The following is a 22,497-nucleotide window of genomic DNA, read 5'->3' on the forward strand; positions in this document are numbered from 1 at the left end:
GCTCCTAGCATGACCAACTCTGCCTAAAGAGTCGGATTCACGGGAGGCAAAAAAGAGCTGCAATAAAATGAATTGTTAGTCTATATACATCACCATGGCTAAGTTAATGGACTTGCCGCATTAAACATCATTTTGCTCTCGGAAATACCCGACAAGTTGTGTTTGTTGAGACTGAACCAGGAAATAGCGAACATAATAACAAAACTAATCATCATGATCCAGAGAATGGCTTAGCAAGCACAAGGAAGTCGAGAAATGCACATAAATAACAAATTCAATTACACTGTTATTCTGCTTTGACTGCGTATTCAATTATTCAGAAAAATTCAATTTCCACCTAATTCTCGCAGTCATCGTAGTAACCATCTTTGCCTAACCCTTATTTCCTACAAAATTTTGTGAGAATTTTTGCACTCATTTTTTACAGAAATGCAATCAAAACCTTTCCACGACCAGTATACTTCAGGAAGAATGATCAAAGAAATCAATAAAATTCTAGTTTACCAGATACGATGATGGGTGGATTGATTTCAATACGAATTGCTTTCCCCTCCAGAAGCAATTGAGGCAATCTGTTGGCCTCCTTGGCCGCAATTTTCTCTCCAGTCCATATGGTAACATGCGGCCACTCATTTTTGGGTATAACTTTTTCGCCATCAACAGAACCAACTTCCGCTTCTAGAGCAGCCATTTCATCAGTGAAAAGAAGGGCAGTCAATTCCACAGGGACCTTCTGATGGAGTAAATGCCCATAACTAGCTACAGCCGTAACGCCATGACTTCGCTTGTGGGCAAGAGTGAGATGAGCCTTCTTCAAGTTGTGTTCCATGTCCTTGTCCTTGAGAAAGCTTTTGACCTTGGGGTTGTTCTCAACCAACTATTTCAATAGACACAAGTCAATGTTAGACCAGAAACTATAGCTTCTACAGCCATAAAAGAAAGTAAGGGAATGCCAATTTCCAGATAGAAATAGTCTAATATGACTTGTACAATGGCAGGTTTTTTTTCTTTCTTTCTTCATTAAGGAAAGCCTTCATGGATGAATAAGGGGAAAGAGAAGAAACACAAGGGAAATAAGGAGGAAGTTATATGAGCTTCCAAATTTAGCTTTTGTTATGTTTATTACATATTACCTACCGACAGAAAAATGGACTGAAGTTGGGAACCCATCTGATTTGTCTCACTACGCAGCATTATCAAGCCTTGCTTCATTTTTAAACTTGATTCGGCATATATTTGGACAATGAGATTCTCACAGGCTTGATTTATTAAAAAACTACTCCCTTCAGCCTCTCGTACAAGCATCTGAAATTCTAATTACAAAGTCTGAACCTTAACAGATACCAGTCCCTGAATGTCAATGCTTTTCACTTTAACATCCTTTTTCTAGTTCTGTCCAATTTTTCCAACTTCATTGCAAATTACACACACACACACACACACACACACATGTGTGTGTGTGTGTGTATTCCTTTCTGCATCGTGGAACTAAATAAAACTCTGGTTTCCTTTTTTCTTTTCAGAGATCACTGGAGGGAAGAGGCGTAACAGGTTTTAGCAGTGTGATTTTTATAACAGCGATTGGGTAGAGAAAAAATTCTTCTAGTATATTTTTTTGGTTTTTCAATTAGCCCTACAAAGGGTGTTTTAGGTTTACATGGTAAATAACCGACACACATCACCACAGTTATATAGAACGCATAGCACCCATTTTGCAAACTAGCTTCGGATGATAAAAAAAAACTAAAGTTTCACTCCCACACAATTATCGGTGAATATTTCTAACAGGTATCACGAGTGCACATTGTCTAATTATAGGAACTAAAAATGTCATTTAAACCACAAACCCAGTGCCCTTAATATTTAAGCTGAAGAAAAAGGATGGAATGATGAAAAAAGCTGAAGAAAAAGGATGGAATGATAAAAAAATTTGTCATGAAACTAGAGTTCAAGATCTAATTATGCATATGAGTGAGCGTTGTCTAATTTTAGGAACTAAAAATGTCATTTAAACCACAAACCCAGCGCCCTTAACAGAGAGACTCGGAAGAAAATAATAACACAACTTTATGCTTGCCTTATCTAGGAGACTGGAGATTTCTGTAGCAGGTAAACTGACAGCAGCAAAAACAATTGTGCCAAGTTTCCTCATCTCTGTGCTCGGAGGAGTGTATTCTCCCTTGATGATATTCTGTAGCTGTTCTGACACTTGCTTTACTGCAGACTCAAATGGAACCTGGATGGATATAAATAATGAAGAAATTAATTAGTGCACTAGGTGTTTCATTGGAGCTTGAGTTCTGTCCTAGAAAGGTGAAGCGGATGGTGATTTCCAGTCAATAATATTTGGCGACCCAACAAAGATAACAAGCACAGACGAAATAGAAGATGCAAACCTGAATGGAATTCAGGTGCTCAGCACTACCAATTAAAACCTCACGCAATTGTTTCTCCCACTTAACCCACTCCTTTCCATATGAACCCTTGGTGGATTCCAATCTAAGCACAGAAAAAACAACAAAAATGTAACTATCCTCACTCAAAAAGAGATAACTGTTGAAAATATTTTTGAATAGAGGCTTATTATGTACTTTCTATTGCACGTTAGATACACTAAAAAGTAGAGTCTAATTGAGGTCACCTGCCATTATTATAATGATGACAACTAATAATGATGCTAGAAGCCCTTTGGTAATAATTGACAGAAGTAGTGACGTGAATACTGTGATAACTACAGCATCAGGCAAAAATAGGAACTCTTCACCAGAGAATGAAAGACAGTTTTTACTCTTACGTAGTTTATTAATTCTGTTTACTGATAATGGAGTATTGGTCAACACTAAGTCTTCCGGATAAAATAGTGATAACTCATTGTAATCAACAACAAATAAGAGTTCAATGCGATGATTGTCTAAATTGGTGCAAGAGGAGTTGCTAGAATAGATGAGACAACACCGGATAAGATTCTGAAAAAGTGGTGTTGGGGAACGAGGGTGGGGTGCTAACAACTAGAAGAAACTAATTTGCAGAAACGATTTATTGGTGTTTAAGTAGTATACATGTAAAAATCAAATGAATTTATACTTTGTTTTTAATTCATTATTGTATTCCAAGCAACTTGGCAAAAAGAAGAATTCTGTCTCTTAATGCTCAGTTTTTCTTATTATAGGTTTCAGTTAGAAATTCCATGATGCACGCATCCAAGAGGAGCAATGAGTAATATAAATGCATGCCATGCCTCAAATAGATCCTACTATGCATAACATAAAGCAAACTAGCTGGGCATTATACAAATTATAGAAGCACACCTTCCATGTGCATTAGTATGCAGTCTGTATAAATTTATCCCCTCTTCTAAAATCAATCTCACTGGATCTGGCAGAGAACTCCTGCAAATGAAAAGGCAAAAAACCAAACAAAAGATTCAACATTCAAAGTACAGGAAGTAAATGAAACTAAAATAACTGTAAAACAAACTCAAACACAGGGGAACACAAAAATGGGGAAAACAATAAAAAGAGCCTGCATCTAAATCATTAATGTATTGAAAACCCGCTCTTGGAGCGGTCATGAAGCTGGACTACTTGTGAAAATCTTATGCCAACTCCAATCCATCTTAAGACCTCTGATTGAGACATTGCATTCCAGTGCAAAATTGTATTTCACCATTTTGCTATTTCCACGGTTCCATAGTTTCAAATGTCAACATGCTACATAGACATGAAACTACTGCACTCTTCATGCTTATGGATATTTTAGCTTTCTAATTTATTTAAGTTTGTGTAATCAGATTTCTTCTCGTTCACAATTTACTGTTAAATATAGACAGAGCTACAATCAAAGGATAGTTTGTTTTCTGGTGTTGTTATTCAAGGCTTGTCAAGATTGGGTCAAATATAATTCGGTCAGCACATACTGACTGGATAGGCATTGTCCACAATGCTAGCATGATAGTAGTTCACATATCCATGTTATACTATAGGTCGGATTAAAATTTATTTTGAAAATAACAAAAAATGTATAAGACAGAGAATTATTTGGTATTATTATTAAATTCGGCCCAACAGGTCAACCTTGCAAGCTTTTGGCCCGATTCATTGCCTAACCCGGGTTTAAAATTAAATCATGTTGGAGTTTTTCTAATGTGACCTAGTTAACTTGACTAATCCAAAAACATCCCAGCTAGTAAAAAAATCCAAGGGTGAAATTGAAAAAAAAAATTACAGAAAAAACCCTATCACCTATCTCAAGTTTAAAATTAAACTGTGTGGGAGTCTTCTTCACGTTACCTAACTAACTTGACTAGTCTAAAAACAACTCAGATGACTAGTAAAAAGGTTAAGGACAAAATTGTTAATTGGATGCAAAGCACCTACTTTAATTGGGTGCAATGAACCTACTTTATTGTTCATCTAAATGTAAAGCAAGTTCTTTTATATGGACCTACTTTATGTCACAAGGCTCGATAATATTTTTTGCTTAAAACATGAAGTTTAAGAGCCGCAAACGCTTTTGAAATAAGGAAGAAAAATTTGTGACTCAAGTCATAGACCTGACAGGGTCAAATAAGTTGGTTTTATTTTAATTATATAATAAAATAATAGACAACGACACCAAATAGATAAATTGAAAAAAATAATCACGATAACCTCGAAAAAGGATGCAACTCAACTCCCAGCCAAGCATAACAAACTTGTAACTTGGGTAACAAAAGTCGAGCCAACCCGGGTTAATCATCTAAACTTGAAATCCAAATCATGAGAACATGATAGCCTAATAGAAAAGGAAACGAGAAAAAATCACAAAGCTCGTTCTTTTCATAAAATCAATGTTGAATAATGAAATCAAAAATAAAAATCGATATAACAAAAAAAAGGATATCAACCCTAATTAACTCTTTAAATTCATGACATGGGTTATTAGACTGGAAGTGACCTATCTGGAAAAACCATGAAGTTCAATTATTAACTAATCAAATATCGAAGGATGAAATTGAAAAAAAAAAATCAATAATACAAAAGAACCCAAAAAAAAAGCAATTAAAAGGATAGGGATTAAATTGAAATTAAAAAAAAATAAATTGGAAGACAAGTATAAATGTTTTATTGGAAAGTGAAATTGAAAAGAAAAATCAATTTAATAAAGACCCAAAAAATAATCATAAGAATGAGAACTAAATTGAAAATAAAATAACATGTCACAAATTAGGATTAAATGATGAAATTGAATACAAATTTTGAATGTCCAGCACAAATTTCAAGGGAGAGGAGGGAAAAAGAAAAGTAACTCCTGCGATAAACCATTCCACCACTGTTTTCACGCATCGTCCCAATAGGAATAAGACTGACAATTCCAATGACATAACAAAAAGAAGTTTTTGCTGCTGGTAAACACCGCACGCGCCACCATAAAACCACGGGGGCCTCCCACATGCTAGCACATAGGTTATACAAGCCATCCACTTTTGGTTTTTTAATTATATTTTATATTTATTAAAATATTAAATTACCCCTCAATCAACTTGATTATAAATTGCCCCTCAAACAGGTTGTAAATACAAAAAAGCCTCATTTTTCTAGTTTTAAAAATTTTGCTTTCAATAATATTTTAGTCATTTTACTATACTTTAGAATTGTGAAAAGACCAAGTAGTCTCCCAATCTAATAATGATTACCGAACCTTGTGAAAAGACAACACTATCCACAATAGCCAATTCAATGATTTTTTGTGTGAAGAGCAAAACCATCATTAAACTATTACACTGAACGTTAATCTCTCTCAATGTGAACAGTGTTTTTCCCTCCCAAATTAGTTTTTGTTAATTTAGAATTCTAGACTCTTTACTTCAACTGCAAGTATAGTATAGAGGACTCTGCTTATGCATCACAAAAGGAAAGTGAAACATTTGCATGTTTGATACGAGTATAGAGACAGGCTACATAGGTACTGCAAGATATTAATATGTAATTTTGTTAGTGTTTTTTTCTATATGCTTGATATTTGTGTGCTCTAGTGCTTAGAGGTCACCTGGTCTGTAAAGAATTTTCTGCATTTATCAAGGCACTTAACTTTCTGTTACTGTACTAAACTAGCTAGCTATCTGCCATTGAGATGTAAATTGTAATGGATTTTTAACTTCTTGGGAAAACCTTGAAAATGATGATCACTTAACACATGAAAGACAAATGAATTAAAGCACATGCTTTGAGCTGGAGTTGCTGATTCTTTATAAAAAATAATGCAATTTTTACAAGAACAGATTATTTTTAACGTGAAAATTATGCAAGAATCATGTCTGATTCTTATCATGAGGATGATAACTTAGAAGAATGAAACCGCTGGACATTCATTATAGGAAGATGGTGCATGCCTAAGGGCACAAGACAATGAGTTATGAACAAACTGGGAGAACCTCACTTCTAAAAAGAGAATACTTGAGATTAGAGCAGTGACCTTAAATATAGAAGTGAGATACAGAAAACAAAAGAAAGAACCAGAATTTGAAAGATGAGATAATTAACAATATAGGAGAATCCAAGTATTTCACATTCAAGTTATTCTTACCTATCTGATCTCAGCAATGGCATCTTGACAAGAGAGCCAAAACGTTCTATTAGTTCACTCTCAAACTCTGTGCGGTTCTGAAAAAGTGAAAGGAGAAGATGATAAAAAAAAAAAAGATGATTCATATGCTGGAACACCCGGAGGCCAGACCATGCCAACATAAAACAATACCTTGCCATCATAAAGGTGATAAAACATAAGCAGCACAAAACCAGCATTTGGAGATGATTTGTCCAAATTCCCCTTTAAAAGTCCAAAGCAAAGAGGAACGTGTTAAAAAGATGAGAGACAATATTTTACATTTGGGTCTGGTACATTTACCAACCAAAGGAGTATAAATGGCATGTACCGGATGATTAACACGTTGAAGTACACGGAACATCAAAACAGCTAATGCATCAAGAGAAAATGGATTTGAATCCGTCCCTGTAAAGTAAACAGTGAGGAAAAAATATTAATCACTGACAATAAGAAATTATTAGTTAAATACAAACAACATGAAAAATAAATCACAATGAAAATCAAAAGCAAAGATTACAACTTTCAATCTGATTGCTTAGGTTTATATGTAAAGTGAGGAGAGATTTGAGAGGATGTGATAGCCGAGTAATCTAAGTTGGTGCCTTCCAGCTTATATAAAGTATAAGCTTATAAATATGAAAATTACATTAAAGTCCCTGACTGATATACTTTCATTCCTGATCAAGTTGAATCGACCATTTGAAAGTAAAACTCGAAGAAGATTAGGAGTATTGAAGCACTTGAATGTCCTAGTTTATTGAAAACATGTATGACAGTGAAGTATTGTAGCTGATACACAGAGCAAAGATAAAGGTGCAGAGCCCATTTTACATGAACTTGATGCGATTCACTGCAATTTGTATTTCTAGGTAAATGGGTAGCACACATATTGAAAATTTTATTATCTTCAAAAGAAAAATTTATAATTTTGAGCAAGCACTCATTATAAAAGAACTAAAAGCTATGAAGAATGAAAAAACAAGACTAGTTTTTATTTTCTTTCATAGTAGGCTAGAGCACAAGATGCTTCACTCAATAAAACAACAAACCAAAAACAACAAAAAAATGCTTCTGCGGGCCATACCAGAGTATTCAATCAGTTGCAATGATTTATCCTAGACAAGAAGGCATTTAACGTTCTAAAAACTAGAATCTATCTAAAAGGAAGAACATGCATATAACCATATCAGTGGAGAACTTTCTAAACGTGGGTTTTAACCAAGAATTCATGCGCATTCTGATTTCACAGCTTTGTAGTCTTACAAATGAAATTCACCAAACCATCATGAGAAACAATAGCAGCCCACTAAGAATACAATTACAAATAAGCATCCAGCTAAATTTTTACCAGTGAATAATGACAAAGAAATGCTTTGAAGGCCTTGTTTGTTTGTTGGAAAGTAGTTTCCTTTTGGAAAGTGATTTCCTTGAAAAGTGAATTCCGGGAATGTGAATTATTTTCCAATACTTAGTAGTATCATGAAAAATAAGTTGAAAAACACTTTCCAGTGTTTGGTAATGTCATGGAAAATGAGCTGGAAAACAACTTATTAATGTTTTATTTTTTTTCAAGTTTATTAAAATAATGAGAAACAAATTTTACAAGTTAAAAAGTTAAATGAGAATGAAATTGAAAAAATTTATAATTTCATAAATTATCTCAAATAAAATAAATAATAAAGATCAAATCTAACAAATAAAAAAATTGAAAGATGATGAAATTAAAATAATAACAATTACAATTTCATAAATTATTTCAAATAAAATAAGTAACAATCAAAAGAATGAGAACCAAATTTGATAGATAAAAAATTACAATTAAAAAATGATAAGAGAAAAGCAAATAGGAATTATAAAAATAAGGACCAAAGTTAATATATAAATCAAATTCTAAAGGATGAAATTGAAAAAAAAATATTCAAAACAAAATATATATAGCAATCAATAGTTTGTAGACCAAAATTAATAAAATCAATAAATAATATGACATTTCTAAATTTTTCACAACTTCTGGAAAGTGTTTTCCGGCCAAGATAAAAGGAAAACACTTTCCTGGAAACCAAGCTAAATTTTCCTTTGATTGGAAAGTGTTTTCCATTGACCAACTTTCCTAATGGCAAACAAACACAGGAAAGTTTGAAAAGTAGTTTCCAGGAAACCACTTTCCGTCAAACAAACGAGGCCGAAGTCTTACTATTCACTACAGATGGAATGCAAAAATTAAGATAATTGGTACAAGAGGGAACAGTAACCTTCTGAATCAGGTATGACCGGAACAGCAGAGGCTTGGGTGCTCCGGCACATGCCTTCAATCTGAACAATAGAAAAGCCTATCATAAGACATGCATGTCATTTGAAATTCAATTAACAAAGAATCCAGTCATTGGTTCAGCACCTCTCTCTCTCAGAGGTGCAAAAATATACTAATTTAGGAACCAACAAGATACTGCCCATCTATGGAGGAAAAGAAACAGGCGGTAAGGTCACTAACTAAACAGTATCCGAACTAAATGCAGTGTAAATTATAATGAAGTCTAAGCACTCTCCGTAACAGAGTGGAGCAAACTCTTCCTCAAATGTTCTTCTTTTGCCCATCCAACACAACTCAAGGTATTGTTTTGCTAAAAATGTACAGCCTGGTGTGTTTTTTTCTTGTACAAAAAGCACGACCACTCCAAGCACTAACTCTCAATCAACTGACTCTGCCGTACCCAATGAGAACTCAGTAGTCCCATATACCACAACTTATACAAGCTTATGTACTTTGCAGAGTAAAAGAAAATGATTAACAAATGAACTTGGTGCATAAAATACTTATTCACATATATGTTAGCACTTTGAATATTATCTAGACTCAAGAGTTCTCCCTAAGTTGTAGATTATCTAAATGGAGCTGTAGTCCTCCATATAGAATTCCAAGGAAAGTTGGGTCCTTCATAAACACCTTCAAATATCAACAAAGCCTGTAACAAAATTTAACACTGGACTTTGCCACCTTCAGTAAAGTTGCAAATCACCTTCTTATTCTATTCCACATTACCCTTGGTGCTAATGATTAATTCAAAGAATTTCTACAAAAGATTCCATCTCTAAACATGGTGCAATCCTGCCAAAAGCTACTTTTAAAGAGGCAAAGCCACAATCTCAAAAGAAAAACTCCATATAACATCTTTGTCTCCGGCCAACTGAAATGTTCAGGAAACTACATCTTCAAAGATTCTTCCCACACCATCAAGCATGCCAAAACAAAATAGCACCCTCTTTGCCAGCTCAAAAATAACAAAGGATGAAACTGCTTCCATCCTTTTCCACTAATTTTTTGTAATCAAGTTAAATCAGATTACCTGTCTCCAAACCTCTTCATTGGGTGCATTTTTGTCTGCAAGTATTACAGAGTATGGTTTTTTCCGCCGCTCATCAGCAATCTTCTGCCAGTACTTTACTGTTGAAAGCAATGAAATATAAATTAATAAGTATACAAGTAAAAAAGCAAACCTTTAAGAATGATTGTTAAAATATTGGAAATTAAAGAGAATGCTAGTAACCATGAACAAAGAGAATCAACCAAAGCAATCAACTAAAGGTTAAGATATTGTATTCTTATTAGGGAATTCAAGCTCATTTCCCTCCATAATCATCCATTTTGGAAAACTAATATTCAAAGAGCAATTTTTCTTTCAGACATCTTGACCTTTAATAATTCCATAATAACAAAGAATACTTTTAGTAAAATAAACCAAGTATTGGTCATTTAATTTATGAAAGTATGCTTCTTTTGCAGTAGTTTTGAAGAATATAGACCGGAACTCTTGTATCTTGGAATGTCTCTCTGAAAGCAACTATTGTGGACAGGATGGACTTTTGACCTATTTGCATGGTTCTGCTTTCAGGGCATTTAGATTAAGTTCTTTAATGTATCTTCTGTCAGATGGGTTTACCCTGTTGTATTGATTGTCTTGTTTTTTCCTTCTCTTATTTCTTTTCCCTTTTCTAGAAAATATCTTATCTTACACGTAATTGATGCTTCCTTCCATAATATCAACTTACTGTTATCCAAACTAAAACTCACCACCTCTCAAATTTTTGAGACTTTTAAAAAAAAAAAAAAAAACAAGGAATCACAAATAATAGCAGATTTTTGGGGTATCAATTTACATTATCGCATTCATGCTAGAAGGATTTCCAAGCAGCTGTGACAGAAGTTTTGAAATCAAGAAGATCTTACCACATGATCTCTCCCCATGATTGGGGATCCACCTAAGGGAGGATTCAATTGATGCTAAATTCCGGTTAGTTTACAAAAATTATAATGTAGAACAATTAATTACAATGTTATAAGATAAAAGAAAATTGTATTAATAGAGAAAGGAATTGCAAAATCTTGATGGAGAATAAGCCATCCTTCCAAATAAAAAAGCAAAGCAAATATCATAAACAAACAGCCCAATCCCACTGAATATCAACTAAAGGAAAATTTGCTCAAAATCAAATACCTTTAATAAGGTCACCCATCAAACTATGAACCGGGCGATCATCTCCAAGACCTCCAGGGGTATTTAGTAATTCCTTGCAAAGTGCAGACTTAGCGCATCCTGGAATTCCTGGAAATGGAAATTCAAAAGCATACAACAAAGTGAACCCTCACTCTGAGAGAATAAAGAAGCAATCTCAATAGAAGTTACAGAGTACAAATGAAAGGGATTGCATGCAAGGAAGGTAATCATCAAGTTTCATTCAAAAGATTGTCAATGAATGACATTGGTATTGAATTGCAGACACAATGTTGTGAATGAGTCATTAACAAATTTTAGCAATAATCTCTAAAATAAGGATTGAAAAGAAATTTCACTAAAGAATGTATGATAATTTAGACAACCATGCAGTATAATTTGCAAGAAAAAAGCTCCTTTTGGAAAAGAATATGGAAGCCAGCCCACATCTAATGATGCACTCCTTACCCTATTACATGAACAATAATTTAACAATTAATACCTTAAAAGCTGGGTATCTTAGGCAACAGTGATGGAGGTGCCCAGCTGTCAACAAAGGACTGGGTGACAGAAGAGCACAACAGCTGGATAACACCTATTTCATGAAAAATTACAATTTGATCCCTATACCTTCATATTTATTACATTCAGGTTAATATGTTTGTAATTTCTTCAATAAGAATCTTAAAATTAAAAAAATATATATATGACCCTCGCGATTGAATAGTTAGAAATTAATGGAATTCCTATTTTTTATTCAAATACAAAAACATGTATTCATAATTTTTTATTCAAGTGCAGCTAAAGTCAAGTTAATGAAATTTTTAAAACCTAAAAATTAAACATTAGCCCATGCACTTCATAAACTTGCTCCGGAATCCTTGCATTCAAAAACAAAAAATTGTATTCATAATTTTTTATTCAAGTGCAGCTAAAGTTGAGTTCATGAAATTTTTAAGACTTAAAAATTAAACAATAGCCCATGCACTTCATAAACTTGCTCCAGAATCCTTGAACTCAAAACTAAGGTCCTTCTTCAAGAACACAAGTTTCAAATTCTCAAAAAATGTCTGAGGTTCTTATGTGGGATTCAAATAGGACTACAGTTCTGGAAAAATTAAACTGTTTGGCGCCCGAGTTTATGTTCTAGAAGCATCAGATTTAAAATTTAACCATATGCCAAAACATCAGGTACTAAGAAAATAATTTATTGATAATAATAATAATTGTACATAAATCCCAACAACCTAAGACAGTAAGATTTTACAACTATGATGAACGGAACATAAACTGTAACTGTAAGAAAATGATAAAATGATTGAGACACTTAAGTGTAACAGCCATGAAGCATGTACATGAAATGGAAATTAAAACACCAAGAACTTCAGTGAAATTGCTTAGCTCCTGACATGTAACTTGAAGAGCTAAACAAGGATAGCTCCATATTGAAAAAATATAGAGAGACGTAAAACTAGAAAACTAACAATATCATGATAAATTTCTTTTAATTGCCTCCAAGATATTCAAAACTATAAAGTTGTGAAAAATCAGTGGAAATCCCATTGATCTCCTATTAGCTAAATAAGTGGTCCCCATAAGTTCCCACAAAAAATTGTACTGCATGCTAAACATCTAATAGGGAGGTATGTTTACCTGGAAAGAAGACAATCAAACCCTTATCCTTTTGAACAGTTTCCTTGAATGAGGAAATAGGACTTGGGGACACCACCTTCTTATCCATCTCAAGATCACCCTCTTCGTCCCTACCTCCTTCTATGATGGCCATGAAATCTTCCGCCCTAACAAAGCTTCCAGCAGAACCTATCAAAACTTGGTTCTCTGGACTTCGACTTGCATATTGTTCAAGGAAAGATTCAGCCTCAGTCAGGTATATTGAAGATGACAACTGCTTCATTCCACATTTTCTTCGTATGTATACAGCCCTGAATATTGAGGGAGAGATTCTATTCACCAATCATGTATACCAGGTATGAAAAGAATAAGCTGCATCAGGGATTACAGGGTACTTCTCACAGTACCATTCATCAAGCATCTTGCTGAGTTCTTGCTGTTTTCCTGCTGAAGTTCCCCAGATTTTCATCTGCCTGTAAAATATATAGAATAGATTTGTTGAACAATCTGGGGATGAAACTTTAAAATTTAAATTTATGGCAGTACAAACAGAAGCAGCAACAAAAACAACCAAGCCTCAATCCCAAACTAGTTGGGGTAGGCTATATGCATCCTTTTGCACCATTCTACATGATCACACACCAAATCCGTATTATGATGTTTAGTAAGTCATAACATTCAGAATTGCATGAAACAGTTGCCCTGAACATAGATGTATGATAATAAAGAAGCTATTACAATCATGCATGGCAGTCAATGGCTAAACAATGATTATAACTAGAGAAGTATGACTGAGGAATGAAGAGAGTAAAGATTCTCATTGGTACATATTCTGAAAGAAATATTAGTTTCCCGCGCCATAGGAATTTCTGATGCAGCAAGCTCAAATCATGAAGACAAATGGGCCCAAATATTTAAGAATTCAATTGAATCCAAAAGATTTTGACAGCAATTAACTATATTTTTAATGCAAATTACATATGGAAGCATATGCACTTGCAAAGTTTCCAGCACAAATTACAGCAAATAAGAAGAGCAAAACTAACCTTAGATAGTATGCCTTGTAGGCAGATGGGCCATCCTTGAAAAGAGTTGACAAGCCATTGCGGATCAAAAAGGTTCTCAACTGTATTAAAAGAAAGAAAGAAAAGAAGATTCAGATGCGCATCACAATTGAGATCACATTAAGCCAATAGAACTGTAAATCATTATTGAGTTCTCCTCCAGTCAGTACCATTTTGCTTAAATAAGCTTACAAATTCTACATGAATCCCCATGTCTACAAATATAGCAGATTTGCATTTACTTGTGGAAAATTTAATTATCAAGAACATAATTTTTTTTCAGTATAGCTTAGAAAAGTTTGATTCTTCAAGTTTTACTGGAAAAAAAATGGAGAAATATTAAAAGAGATTTTCCATATATCCCTTTTTTTAAGGACACGCTGAGCCTGTTTGGTTCATCTTTCCTAATCTCTCTTCATCTTTTCTTATTTTCAATGCAGATTTAAATGGGGGCACTGTTTCCTAAATTGGAAAAACATTCATTAATAATGTTTTCTTATATTTTTTATGCTTGAATAAATTTAAAGTAGAGATGATAGGTACAAAATTGTTCTTGAAAATTAAAGGCACCATATTAGTATTAAGCCAATTTAAAAAAGAAAAGTAACTTCATAAAATACAAAGAAAATAACCAGAAAGGAAAAGTGCATTGAGGAGAAAGGGGGAAAATTACTAAAATTGAATTGATAAATTCTACGATTTTTGTAGAGGAATAGCTGAGCTGTTCTGTAAGTTTTATAAATTAAAAAAAAATGTTTGTAGAAATCCTTGTGATAATCTATCTGTTTTAAACAATTAAACAAACAAATGCAGCACGTAACAAAAATATATAATTAAAAGCATCATTGCTTTGCAAGTTTCTAACCTCCAAACATGAACAAAACTTTTATACTTTCTGATACAATTTAAATCAAATAAAAATATGTTGAAGAGCACATACCTTGTATGTAAGAAATTTCAGTTTGATCATCAAATTTGCATCATCATCAGCTAAACCATCTTTTGCTCTATCATTAACATTTCCATCTATGTTATTGTTTTTTGCAATTTCAGCAGCTCTCTCCTTATTAGCCTTGAATAAGTTAATGTCAACAAAAAACCCTACATCAATAAAAAGGTGTTAGAAGTACTGTGCATAACTCATAAGCTCCCACTTCCCATTTTCCCCCAATCCTCTAAAAACCCAGCAAATCCACATGAGAAATAGAGTGTGTGTGTGTGTGTGATAACATTTCATATAATATAGAGATTTTTATACATATCAACCACACATTTGTCCCCTTTCATTGATTCATTTCAGTTATTGAGCATAACAAATTGGCAATGGGGCTTATAAATATAAAATTGCATCTTGATTAACTCATGTATTTCTTGGCCTTTATACTGTTTGGAACATCCAAGTTTGCACCGTCAATTATGTTATATTCTCTAATATGTCTTGGGAAACATTTGAGTACTTTGCTTCACATCCAAACAATGCTTAAATCACTATCAGATAGCATTTTTACAAAACTGCAACTCATCAAACATTTCCAAATACAAGACTTCATATAAGCATAATAAAAAAAGATACATATTACAACTGAAATTTTGGAATGCAACCTAAAGTTATATCGTCCTTGTTCACAAGATTCAAGAGTTTTACCTCGGTATAATGGCCATAATCCCGGCTTGTACCTACAGCATGGAAATCGTTTAATTAGGCAGCATGGATAATAAGATAAAAGCAAACATTATTTGTGAAAAACCAATGATCTTAAAACAAGAATTTAGATTGTATGTTCAAACAAAAACCTCATCTCTTTTTGATATCGCCGAAAAGCAGAGTCACTGTGGACATGAATGACCAATTTATAGAAAAGATTGTCAACAGATACAGAACTGATTTTGTGGAAGTTATGATAGCATTTAAAAGCAGCTGGTAAACGCCTTTCTCTCATCAAACGAATCATTTCCTAGATCAATCAAGAATTAAAATTACAACTTCAGAAACCAGTACCATATGCAGCTTTTTAACACTATATTGGCTCCTCAAAAAAGTTCAATTAATTCACAAACCATGATAGCAGTCAACAATGTCCCCAAGGATTGCATTATTTTGAGAGCATGAAAATTAATTATGAAGCAACATTTTATAATAATATTGAATGGCCTCACCTGCAACTTTGTGGTAGAAAAATCAGAAGGGTGAGCTTGTAAAAATTTTGAGACAACAGATCTGTCGGCATTTTTTGAATGACTATCACCAGATTCAACCCCAAACCAGTCTGAAAAGTTAGGGCAAAATGAAGAGCCAACACTCTGAAGGAGGGCTTTTATTTGCTGCAGCAGTGTTTCACAAATCAAACAGCAATGCATTCAATTAAGTTACTTTTACAATCTAATTTTCTAAAGGAAATATAATGCTTTTTTTTTTCAGGTTGAATATAACTCTGACTCACCTGTTTTTCATCTGACCTATTTGCAGCACAGATTTCCCTTAGACTTGGCCCCAGGTCAAGGCCAGCTGGAGTATAAAACCAAATTAGATGTAATTCCAAAATATCAAAAGGTGAGTTTCATTGATTGTGTCTGTGCAGTGATCACAAGGGTAGAGAAGGGGAAGGGAGGGCATTGCATTGACCTTTCAACAAAGACACAAAAAATGGTGAACCAATAAATGAGGATAGGCATGGGTCCATTACAAGCATTTTATGTCTATACACGTCTCCAAATGCACATCAAAAACTGTAGGGACCATAGTAGGATACACAAGTATCATCTAAATGAAAAATATTATGGGCTCGTCAACTTAAAAAAGTAGAACAGTACATAAATCAAAAGATGACTAAGAGTCTCCAAATGACCATAAAAAAATAAAAAGAGATGTGAACACAGTACACAAGGCAAAGCATCATACCTCCCTCAACTGGTGGAGGAGGATATTCTCTCAATACCTCCTCCATGTGCTTTGAGCTCTCATGACCAACAATACGAGCCACAAGACCCTCCAAAATTTCACCCTGCACTTTTATATGGTCTATTGAACCTGGATAACCATAAAAGCTGATTAATGCTATCAATAACTTAAGTTAGTTAAATTACATTTTCAATTCTCATTGATTATGACGTAACTTAAAAGCATGAAAATAGATGTTTGTTCTGAATTATCAATATTTGATTCTGAGCACAAGCACACCTCACCCTTCCATCCCAACAGTGCATAGATTTTATGTATACCATTCACCTTTTCATCTGTTGTTAAAAAATTATGTTGTTTCCCACAACCATCCCTCATGCACAATTTCATGACAGTGGAAAACAGAGAAATTTCAAAAATCCCTGACTTTATTAGTTCACATATAATTCAATAATCTAAAATCACAACATAATTGAAGCACATTCTGCTATAAAACTCCACCTGGCACAGATATATCAGCAACTTCATCAAGAGCCCTACATACAGTTGTTGCCAATCCTTCCTCACACAATGCATCATAGGCCGCAAAAAAGGATGTCACTGATTTCCTTGATTAACAAAGTAAATATATAAATTAAAAAATGTATCTCAATTAGCTTTCATGACATATAAGATCACACACTGAGCAGTTCAAAAGTCACTTGTAATAATTTCTTCAAGTGAGTTACCTTTTATCAAACATTAATTGGGGCTTAAAAAATAAAGTACTCAACAATTTTTTTAAATGACTGTTCCAACAGTAGCCATTTATAACGTTAGTGGATTTAATGATACCAAGACTAGTGGTGCATAAAAAATTTCCATTACCCTTCCAGTGTATCATAATAGTTATATTGCTAAATTACGATGATTTGAACTTTCTTCCAGAAAGAAAATAATATTACAAAAAGATTATAAGTAGATTTTCCTTTGGTTTCTTGTGTCAGATGCACCCTGAATAGGAAAGAAGAAAAGTATTTTTTTGGTCTTCAAAACAAATGTCAATGGCATTTCTATACTGGCAAGAACTTAATTCTTCTTTGAGAAGATGAAAAATAAGAAGTCTGCCAAGAAATTAAAATTGAACGTAGATTGCTAGATTACAAGATCTGACTTTAAACTTCATTTCTGGAGAAAAATAAGAACCAAACAAGTATAAAGAGATTATTTTTTGCTTTCTTTTTACCATGTGCAATAAAAGAAAAGAAGTGTAATTCTGGTACTCAAGACAAGATATTATATGGCATTTCTACACTGAAGAAACCTTCCCTCTTTGAGAAGAAAGAAAGAACAAAAAAGTTAGCCTAGAAGATAAGATTAAAAGTAACTTGGAAAACTTGGAAATCCTTCCAGCCTAAAATTCCCTTTTCCAGGAAATCTCTTTATTGTAATTTCCTTAATCTTAAACTTCTCTTTATTGTAATTTCCTTAATCTTAAACATAACTTCAAAGAAAAAGAAAAGAACAAAGAAAATAGAAACAGAAGATAATGAACCTATTGTGGCATAACCAGAAAATAAAATGAATGCCTGATTTAGTGATCATAAAAGGGCGGACAAAAAGTTTCCTCTTTGTACGAAGTCTTCCATTGCAGAAACCACCCAGGCAGCTACATAGAAGAAAAAGGTCTGATGCAGCCATCTGGTTGTATGTTTCAGCATTTTACACAATGTCTAGCCATATTTCTAAAATTTTCAGCCATCAACTGTCAAAATTTCTTCCAGCAAGGAAAATTTAAGTTTACCACTTAGAATGCAGTGCTTTAGGATTTCTTTCAGTTCTCAATTAAGAGCTCAATTTTGAGGCTTTTGTGAAAATTTCCTATACACAAGATGAAAAGCTTCCCAATGAAGGAAATTCTCAGTTAAGAAAACCCGTTCTGGCTTACAGCTCATCCTTAGCAACATTGCAGGGACCTCAAAAGTGGAGGAACGTGTGAAGTTTCTTGACCAAAATCAACCAGTCATACAAAAGAAAGTTTTGTAATTTTCTTTTTTTATGGACATTATATTGGTCAAATTAATTGTGTTTTGAATTGCTAGAGTCCTAGTGCCCCATCCTTGCTCAGTGTTAGTTTCTTTCTAATCTTTCTACTCTTTTGATCGATAAGAGTTTCATCTATAATTCTCCCTTGGTGATATCTCAAGTAAATCCTCTTTGAACTCTATTCCAAAATCTGATTCTATTCCTACCACCCAGATTAATCAGATGACATTTCTTAATTCTGACCCTTCCTCAATTGTTCCAACTGCTTTGAAATTGTAAGACAGACACATCTCAGAATTCCAGAGACTATCTTCTATCAAAGCTATAACAACCATTATTTGAGAGATAAATCACTAAATTAAACCAATTCTTACAACAGACTAAAACAATACAGATTCCAGACCATTACCTTGTTGAGAACAACCAAACATGATTTGTTGGAAGGCGCCATTTCCGACAAAAGGCAATCACTTCAGGAGTTGAGTAGAACTTTGGCTTTCCATTGCCCAGTTCTGTGACTGCCGTCACCACCACTGCAGCAAGAACACAGGACATAAGCATTAGTAAAGACATTCCACAAGCCCAGAGGAGTTAGTTAAATGTAGCCAACATACTGGAGAAGGGAAAACAGGTGTCCTCACAATAATCTGACTTGTCAATTCAATTTTAAAGTAAACATCACACTGCCAATTCCATAATAATGACAAAGTTGCAATTATTTGCACCCTCTATTCATCTTCTTTTGAAGTTCCTTGCCAAAATCTGAGGCATAATAAAACCATGAATACCAAATTTTGACCATCCAATCAACACCATAAAACTTATGCTCTCACTCCAAACCAGATCAATCAAATAATAAATTCCTAATAAAAGTTCAAACTTGCAATGAATTCTATAAAAGAAAAATGATGGGAAGTAGGTGTCTTAAAGATCATGTGAAGTACTTCTTGGAAATTCTAAGTCAAAAAATTCGGAAGAAGCACACTACCATAATCTTCTCGAGGGCGTTGCCCATGATCTCCTAGAACAGCAGTAACTAGTTCCATTGATATGCACATGCGGTTTATCTGAATGGAGGAAATGATACTGTTAGTTCTGACAGGTACACCTTAATGTTACTGTTTTGATGGTGAGCCACAATATAACGATAAGTTAATAGGAATTATGCTCAAATAGTAGAAAGATGATGCAATAGGAAAAACTTTGAACCAGATGAGGAATCAGAAATCAGCAAGCAAACCAGCATTGTAATTAGATAAGGAATGGAAAGAAATGGAGCCTTAGAATTGTTGATATAAGCATTCTTCATAAACATAAATGCCACAGACAAAAGGGAACATAGATGATGAGAAGAAGAGGGAGAAACAGAACTGTGTAATCATCATCAAACATAGTAGGATTGACTAAAAAAATGTTTTTTTTTTAACAGATCAAAAGGGGGCGTGAAGAATCTATTCTCTTTTCCATTTTTAGCTCATTCTAAATCTTATTTCAATATTACCTCAAGAAAATCATTGAACTCCACTTGCTTCTTTCCAGCTGCAGTTCCCCATGCCTCTTGAAACATCCGTCCAAGAACAAAGACACCAACAGCAGTGTATCTACATTAGAAAACTATGTTCAGCAAGCTACAACTTATGCAATTAGTAAAAGTAACCATTGATAATGGAGTATGAAAAATGTGGTAAAGTCAGTGCATGAAACACACCTGCCCACCAATTAAGCAAAAGCAGATAATAAGATGAGCAATCGAGTAATAAACAGCACCAGTATAAAAATGATAAAACAGTACACTAGAACCGCTAGACATGGGGAGAGAGGAGAAAAGGGTGAAGGATATTTTGCACATACACATTCCCAAAGCTATTTTTGGCATACGCTCCACCTTCATGACCCGCATACATAAAAAGGGACCCAGAATGTTTAAGAGTTACCTGTGGAAAAGGCCATTACTAACAAAGCCAAGCAGTCAAGCATATCACTAAACTAGAAGAAAACATCCAAAGAGCAATAAGCCAAAATTCTGGATTATGATAATATCTACGAAAGACTGGAAAAATATAACTGTAATTTGAAGGATTTTCACTTCATGACCAATCCAACGTGCCGAATGCTGTCAATTCCATAACGTGTGGGTTTTGTGAGTTTTGCTAAAACAGACAAAAGAGGCAGAAAATAGCGTGTAAAGTCAACAGCTTTTTAATACAAAGGTTTTACAGACCCTTTACCTCCAAGGTTCCCAACCCTTTAGACACCACCTCTATCATCCTGGCCCTAATCTGCGCAAATCAAAGTGGAAGAAATAGATTAGTTAAAGCTGCGACGAACAAGCAACAAATTATCTAAATCATAAAAAAAATGAAAACAAAGAATCAAAAGAGAGAAATCAGCAAGAGTACCTCTTGATCAGACTTTTCATTTTCAAATTTAGGATAGAAAGTGGCTCTTATTTGAGCAAGTGAATAGGTCGAATCGTCCACTGTAAAATTCTCCAACAAATTACCCTTGAATATTTTGCTCAAACTTGCACTGCTTTTTGGAGTTGTTTCGGACACATTTTCAACATCAGCATTGGCAATTGTTTGATAAGACTTAGGCTTCGAAATAGTTTTATGTACTTCGTTTTCAGCTATTATACTCAACCCACCAATTCTGTTAGTGACTGCTTCAGCCACCGCACTTGGCATCGATGAAGAAGAAGCCGCCTTATCGGTATCTGCCTCGACTTTACACTTTTGTAGTCCTCTCTGCAAAAAACCCAATTCATCCAACAAGTATAAGCAAAACATTATCAATTATTATAGAATTGGGATTTGTGTGTACCTTAGGCATGATTATATTGGGGTGAGAAAGAGAAAGGGAAGGGAGAGTGAAAAGGCGAGCTATGGATATGGAAGCTCGAACAGGAATGAAGTTTGTAGAATAAAAAGGGAGAGTGAAAATGCGAGAGCAGAGGATCCTCTGCTTCATCAGCCGCTTAAACGAACTCAAGGCAGACCGAGTGGATGTGATTGATTGGCGCGGTGAAAGAGTTGGATGTTCCGGCGGAGCGTGGTGGATGGTTTTAATAGTAAGAGCGGCTGAAGCGGCGCCGTATTTTTGTTTACAAGACCTTCTCCTCGCGAGCTAAGGTAATCGGTTTTGCGATCGGTAGCAGGGGGACAAGAACATTGCCACTTCCAGTATGTTAGTATGTTTTTGAAGTGGTTATAGTTAGTTTTTAAAATTATTTTTATTTATAAATATATTAAAATAAAAAAAAAATTCATAAAATTTTTAAAAATAATTTTAAAACATATAAAAATAAAATAATATCTTTGCCATTGGCGTTTTTCTTATTATTAGAATGATGCAGATTGCAGGGTTTTACTACACACACACACACAGAGACAGAGAGCTAAAATGTGTGATATTTTTACTGTTTATATAAACACTATTCACTCTTTTACATTTTTATTGTTGATTACAATAATGCAATTTTAAAAAAAGATTTAAGTTAGCCCTTAAATTTGTTTTTTATTTACACAATTGAGTCATTTTAAGATCAAATCAAAGTCAAATTACATGTATTTTTTTGTAAGGGATAGTTGAATTGAAAGAAAGGCGGATTGAAAATTTCAATTTATTTGAATCCCTATCTTTTTAGATATTAGATAATTGATCCCTTGAAGTTTACAAAATTTAATTTTGGTATCAAATTTTAGTTTACTCATTGTTTAGTCCTTTTTTAATTGGGGGGAGTTTGAGGAGGTTGTTGGATTTTGGCTTTGAAATAAAAGTGTTTGTTAATGAGAAATCTAGC

General features: G+C 33.9%; 1 protein-coding gene across 2 annotated transcripts; it reads right to left on the reverse strand.

Moving 5' to 3' along the window:
- Nucleotides 1-228: 228 nt before the first annotated feature.
- On the reverse strand, nt 229-21,894 carry LOC118045873 (tRNA ligase 1). 2 transcript variants are annotated; one of them, XM_035054607.2, is made up of 27 exons: nt 21,519-21,894; nt 21,095-21,442; nt 20,924-20,974; nt 20,547-20,629; nt 20,197-20,296; nt 19,684-19,762; nt 19,105-19,228; nt 17,172-17,278; nt 16,671-16,799; nt 16,213-16,277; nt 15,929-16,093; nt 15,566-15,726; nt 15,417-15,448; nt 14,712-14,872; nt 13,754-13,833; nt 13,115-13,180; nt 12,729-13,018; nt 11,079-11,186; nt 9,930-10,027; nt 8,838-8,898; nt 6,914-6,990; nt 6,736-6,807; nt 6,565-6,641; nt 3,309-3,389; nt 2,397-2,499; nt 2,078-2,236; nt 229-877 (listed from the first exon to the last, which is right to left on the reverse strand). In XM_035054607.2, the coding sequence occupies exons 1-27, from the start codon at nt 21,663-21,665 to the stop codon at nt 485-487; spliced, it is 3,417 nt and encodes a 1,138-aa protein (XP_034910498.1). In that variant the 5' UTR covers nt 21,666-21,894; the 3' UTR covers nt 229-484. The 2 variants fall into 2 exon arrangements, with proteins under 2 accessions (XP_034910498.1, XP_073261333.1); XM_073405232.1 differs by lacking the exons at nt 21,095-21,442; nt 21,519-21,894 and having other exon boundaries at nt 20,917-20,937.
- Between the last annotated feature and the right edge of the window lie 603 nt (nt 21,895-22,497).

This window comes from Populus alba, chromosome 16 (assembly GCF_005239225.2).
Source record: "Populus alba chromosome 16, ASM523922v2, whole genome shotgun sequence".
In the NCBI taxonomy this organism is placed as follows: Eukaryota; Viridiplantae; Streptophyta; class Magnoliopsida; order Malpighiales; family Salicaceae; genus Populus; species Populus alba.